Source organism: Ipomoea nil, unplaced genomic scaffold (genome assembly GCF_001879475.1).
Source record: "Ipomoea nil cultivar Tokyo-kokei standard unplaced genomic scaffold, Asagao_1.1 scaffold2118, whole genome shotgun sequence".
Taxonomy (NCBI): domain Eukaryota; kingdom Viridiplantae; phylum Streptophyta; class Magnoliopsida; order Solanales; family Convolvulaceae; genus Ipomoea; species Ipomoea nil.
The window spans coordinates 10,086-16,516 of NW_017618546.1; the positions used below are offsets into that span (position 1 = coordinate 10,086).

General features: G+C 40.3%; 1 protein-coding gene across 1 annotated transcript; it reads right to left on the reverse strand.

Moving 5' to 3' along the window:
* Positions 1–430: 430 nt before the first annotated feature.
* On the reverse strand, positions 431–1,237 carry LOC109148508 (uncharacterized mitochondrial protein AtMg00810-like). Its single transcript, XM_019296252.1, has one exon. The coding sequence runs from the start codon at positions 1,235–1,237 to the stop codon at positions 431–433; it is 807 nt and encodes a 268-aa protein (XP_019151797.1).
* Positions 1,238–6,431: the final 5,194 nt, after the last annotated feature.

Sequence of the window (6,431 nt, forward strand, 5' to 3'; positions counted from 1 at the left end):
TAAACAATCCTCAGCCTATCTTAGCCTTGAACAAACCAGAACTGCATGCTTCTTTATTTTTCTTCTTCCAACACCCCCGTAAGTTGGCGCATACAAATCTTGTGTGCCCAACTTAGATGTAAACAACTGAAACTGTGGTATTGGAAGAGGTTTAGTGAATCCGTCGGCCGTTTGATTCGAAGAAGAGACAGACAGAAGCTTTATGAGACCTTGGGAAACTTTTTCGCGTACGAGATGACAGTCTATCTCGATATGCTTTGTGCGTTCATGGAATACTGAATTCTCGGCTATGGCAATGGCGGATTTGTTGTCACAAAACACCGCTGCAGGCTTCTTCATTTTCATCTGCAAATCAGAGAGAAGAAAGGTGATCCATTGGACTTCGCTCACAGTTGCGGCTAAAGCCCGGTACTCGGCCTCGGAGGAAGATCTAGATACCGTCGATTGTTTCTTGCATTTCCAGGAAATTAGTGCACTGCCAAGAAACACACAAAAGCCTGTTATGGAACGACGGGATTCTGAACATATGGCCAGTCAGAGTCGGAGAAAACGTAAGTTGTGTGGCTTCGCCTTTTGGGTAAAAGATGCCCTGCCCAGGGGCTCGTTTGATATATCGCAGGACATGATGCGCTGCTTGCATGTGTTTCACAGTTGGTGAATCAAAAAACTGGCTGAGCTGTTGAATGGCATATGCTATGTCTGGTCTTGTAGCCGTGAGGTATAACAATCGGCCAACAAGTCTCCTATATGAGCCAATGTTAGCAAAGGGCTCACTGTCGCCATGGCATAAATGAATACCAGGAACCATAGGAGAGGAAGCCGGCTTGCACTCAAGAAAACCGGTTTCTGTAAGAATGTCCATAGCATATTTGCACTGGCAGAGGTTCAAACCTGTGTCACTACTCCGTGCTTCAATTCCAAGAAAATAACCCAACTCGCCTAAGTCTTTTATCTTGAAAGCATTGTCAAGATACATCTTTAGGTTCTGAATCTGGGATATGTCTGGGCTGGTAAGCAGTATGTCATCAACATATATGAGGACTACTATAAAAGTAGCACCTTCGCCCTTAGTAAACAGAGAAGGATCGGACTTTGATTGCACGAACATCATCTGTAGCAGAGCAGCACTTAGCTTTGAATTCCACTGCCTACTCGCTTGTTTGAGGCCATACAAGGAGCGGCGAAGCTTGCATACCTGGTTAGGCTTCTCAAATTCAAACCCCTGTGGCAGTTTCATATAGACTTCCTCAATTAGGTCTCCGTGCAAGAAGAAGTTATTTATATCAAGTTGATGAATGTGTGCCAAGCACGAGATGTGGCCACTGCTAAGAAAGTCCGAATGGTCGTTATCCTTGCAACCGGTGAGAATGTTTCTATGTAATCAATTCGAGCTGTTGATTGTAGCCTTTGGCCACTAAACGAGCTTTGTATCGTTCTATGGAGCCATTGGCTTTGAGCTTAACCTTGTAAACCCATTTACAACCAATGGGGATTTTCCCGGACGGCAAGTCAGTGATATCCCATGTCTTGTTTTCTTGCAGAGCTTTAATTTCAGTGCTCATGGCATCCCTCCAATGAGCATGTTTGACAGCCTGAGTGTATGACTTTGGCTCATCTGTAGAACTAACTGCCAAAGAGAAAATTTTATGTGATTGAGAGAGGTTGTCAAATGACATCACCTTAGACATAGCGTGGGGGGATGATCTCTTGTTTACTGCATCACAGTAGAAATCTTGGTATTTATTAGGAACCCGACGTTGTCTGTTTGAACGTCTGAGAGGTGAGGGACTTCTGCTTGCTTCTTGTACACACTCACCATTCTTCTCATCTGATATTTGTGCATCATCATCAAAATGTTCCTGTGCACTTTCGGATTCCATAGATAAATGGAATTGGGAATTGCATGTTGATTATCAGGTGAAGAATATGTTGGCAGTGCAACATCACTAGGCATTCCAGTATTTTGAACCGGTTGAGGTTGAAGGCTTTCATGCTCCAAAGTGGTAGTAATTGGGACGATAGGAAGAGATGGCTCACTCTTAGCAACTTGTGACTTCCATAGAACCAGTATCCTTCGTGAAGGGGAATTGGCCCTCATAGAAACTCACATCTCTGGAAACTAACAGAGATCCATCAAGTAAATCATAGAGAATGTATCCTTTAGTGTGAGCTGGTATTCCAATGAATACACACTTTCGGCCTCTTGCAGACATCTTGTGAGTATTTGGAGCAAGGTTGGAGGCATAGCATAAGCATCCAAAGACTTTCAGATTTGTGTAATCAGGCTCCTGATTGTACAATCTTTGATAAGGACTAACAAGTCCAATAATAGGGGATGGTAACCTGTTTATTAAGAAGGTAGCATGCATCACACAATGGCTCCAAAACTCAAGTGGAAGAGAAGCCTGGAAACGGAGAGCTCGGGCTACATTGAGTATGTGTTGATGCTTGCGTTCAACAATGGCGTTTTGCTGTGTGTGTAGGGACAGGTCTTTTGATGAACAATACCTTTTTCTTCAAAGAACTCAGGCATGCTGAACTCTAAGCCATTATCAGATCGAATGGCCTTAATTAAAATTCCAAATTGTGTTAGAATTTTGGCATGAAAATTCTTGATGAGTTGTCTGACCTCTGACTTCTTCTTCAAGAGGTGAAGCCATGTGAACCTGGAGTAGTCATCCACTATGGTAAGAAAATATCTTTCTCCTTTCAAAGAATGAACCGGAAACGGCCCCCAAATATCAATGTGAAGCAAATCAAAACATTTTTCTGAAATACTTATACTCATAGGAAACGGGGATCTCTTGTGTTTAGCTAAATGGCAGATATCACAGCAGCAGTTTTATGGTTTGCAATCTTGATATATTTCAAAAGATGGATTTTTATTAATAGGGAAATGTCCCAATCTTTTGTGCCACAACTCGGCATTACTACTTTGAACAGAAGAAACATCATGTCTAATAGCAGGCAAGGATTGATTCAAAATGTAAAGGCCCTTCCTGTCTAGCTAAACCAATCTTCTTCCCAAGCATATCCTGAATCACACACTGTTCAGAGGAAAAAATTAGACTGTAGCCACCATCTTTTAACAACTTACTCACAGACAATATATTGAACTTGAAGCATGGTATGTGAAGGACATCTTTCAAGCATATTCCACCATCAAGAACTATATTGCCCATGTGTTTGACATGAATCAGGTTTCCAGTAGGTAAATTCACCTCAGTTCCTTGAACAACATGATAATCAAGAAAGAAATCAAGTGAACAAGTAATGTGGTCCGTAGCTCCGGAGTCTATGATCCATGTGGAATTACAAAGAGATATAGAATTGACAAGAGTATTATAGTACTTGTCTTCAGTTGTAGACTCTTGTCTGTTGAAATTTGGTACAAGAGAAACTGCTGCCATGGCCTTAGTATTAGAGTTCTGCCCAACTTGATTCTGGAGAAGAGTTAGTAGCCTTTGGATCTGGTCAGATGTATTAGCGGAGTCTGCCTATTCATTAGCAACTACTGCTGCGGATTGTTGTTGTTTTCCTTTCGACTTGAAGCCCGGAATCCACCCCGGTGGATATCCGTGTTTCTTGTAACACTTCTCAACCGTATGACCACTCATCCCGCAGTAGGTACACTTTGCACCTTTGTTATTGTTTCCATATCGCTTGTAATTGTAGGTGTTTAAGGCAGCTATGACTTCTTCAGATGAGTTCTGATGAACTGCATTGGCTTGCGTGGCATCTATGTTCAAGTTGCAAGCACTCAGATTAGCAAAGGTAATCTGTCTCTCAAGTTTTTCCGCCATGACGAACACCTTGTAGACCTCTGGCAGAGGATCCAAAACTAGCACACTGGATTTGAGATTGTTGTATTCGTCATTTAATCCTGAAGGAATCGTATGACATAATCCTCTTCTCTTTCGTTCCTGATTTTATCGGTCAACTTACAACTGCATCTCGCGTTGCACGTACACTGGGGAAGAGGTCTCAGAGTGTTCAAATGCTCCCAGAGAGTCTTACACTTTGTGTAATACTCATTGATGGATAAGTTTCCCTGTTTTAGGCTATATATGTCACTCTGCAGGATCGATACTCTCTGAGCATCGTGTTGTGAGAACCTACGTCTCAGGTCTTCCAAGCATCTTTCGCCCTATCTAGATGCAAGATACTTTGTGCTATAGAAGTATGTACTGAGCGAAGGATCCAGGAGCATACCATAAGATTACACCTTCTCCACGCTGCGTGTAGGTGATGATCGATACTCGATTCTGCGACATCTCCATTAACGATGCACCATTTGTTCTTAATTTCCAGCGCGATTCGCATCGATACACTCCATGATCCATAGTTGGAGCTCCCAGCGAGGAGAGGACTGACTAGCACTGCGCTGGGTTCTCATTTTGGCTGAGAAAAAAAGGATTCTCCACGTCGTCCGGAACTTGAGCTCTGCCTCGCTGAGTGATCGGATTCTCCTGTGGAATCGAAGCAGGCATCGGAGGTGGTGCGGCGTGAGTCTGTGGACTGGTTTCTCCGATGATCGGATCTGTGGATCGATCCCCGATCACGGCTGCTGCGTATGTGTTCGATGAAGGTGCTCTGATACCATGTTGGAACACAATCATATGGATCTAGCTTGAACGGAAAAGAGAGAAAAGGGAATGGTAACTTGCATTGTGAACTGTCTCAACGGTTACAGAAGAAGAAGAAGAACGACTAATACCAAAGGGGAAGAGCGGGAAAGTTTGTTACACCGTTATGAAAGAAAAGACTAAACAATCCTCAGCCTATCTTAGCCTTGAACAAACCAGAACTGCATGCTTCTTTATTTTTCTCTTCCAACAATTCATAGATAAATCTTCATATGTTAATGTATTAAAGATATTGAATTACTAGTGAATTAGCTGGTTTTAAAGTAACACACATTAATATTTAAATTTTAATTTGAGAGTAAATAATTCTTTGATCATATCTATCAGTTATTTTAATTTGTCTCTTTCAAGCATATCAATTTAGCGATGTAAAATAATTAAATAGTAAGCCATAATTGTGTACATTGAGCTTGAGAAATTATAAGCTCTAATTAGGCACCAATATAATGGCTCATGCAAGAGACGAGCAATCTCACGCCCTCAAATATGCTCAATGCATATATATTATATATATATATATATATATATATATATATTATATATATAATATATATATATATATAATTTATTATGCTCATGAATAAAATTAGTTCACCCTTCTGCATGAGCCGTCGTGGAAGCAAATCTAATCTATTAAAAGATGCAATGTGGTCAGATCTGATCCATTATGAGGTAGGGTATGGCAAGTAACAGTTGGGCACAAATTGATATGGACCAGGATTTGACAGCGTTGATGCTCTTAGCTTTTAATCGACCAAGTTTGATCCCATTGATACCTAATGCGTAGTATCCGACAGTTAGAATAAGGGACCAGTTTATGATGCATTGATTCTAGGGGCGTTTTTAATCGAGCGCATGGTGTGTTCACACGAGAACTCATGCGAGAGAGTTGATACTCTACTTGAACAATTGAGCGCGTTGTGTGGTGTGTGAACATTTTCTCTGTGAAAAGTGTGGATATAGTCCAGCATCATCCATTGTTGGAGAAACGGTGCAAAGATAGTGATCTTGATATTAGCTAAACGTTTTTTGAAGGTTTGGCAATAATTATGAGGTAATGGGGAACTTTACTGTTTAAATATTTTCAATAATTTATATAAAGATGGTGAGGTTTGTGGTCTTGTGTTACTAAAAGACTACTCAGCGGGGTGATAACGCGATAATGAACCTTAATGGATCAGCTTAGATAGATCCTTAAGTTTTTATAGGGAGAGAAACTATTTTCTTATTGATTAAGACACATTTATTAAATAGCATAAGATCGAATTCAGGATATATATAAGACCCTATAAAGTCATCAAATGAGTCATCATAGCTTCAACGCGTTTTGTATAGTAAATGTGTGTGGAGCAAGGGAGATGGCAAAAATTGGCCGGTGAATTATATATATTCGTCGATTATGTTCTTAATAACAATATAAACTAATTGGAGATCAATAGATATAATTTTCTTGAATAAGCATGAATTCAGCACCATTATATTACTTTAAATATATATTAGCCGTGTGAAGCCAACAGTATGTATTTTTTCATCATTACATAATATTCGATAAGAATGGCCTATTTGAAGCAATGGTCAAATTCCACAAAGCATTACAGATAGCTAACTAATATAGAAAATACCTCTATATAACCTTGATCTGTAATCTCTTCGATCTCCAATTACTCTTATTCACTGCTGAAATTATGGAATTCCGACCACCTGAAAGTAATCTTAAATCAAGTCGAAAGCCTTGTTCGCGACGCATTTCTTTTAGTATCCGAAAAACCTTTGTTGGCTATTTTC

What these genes read in the sequence shown, in the direction of transcription:
- LOC109148508 (XM_019296252.1), bottom strand. Translation starts at nt 1,237, where the DNA reads ATGAAACTGCCACAGGGGTTTGAATTTGAGAAGCCTAACCAGGTATGC.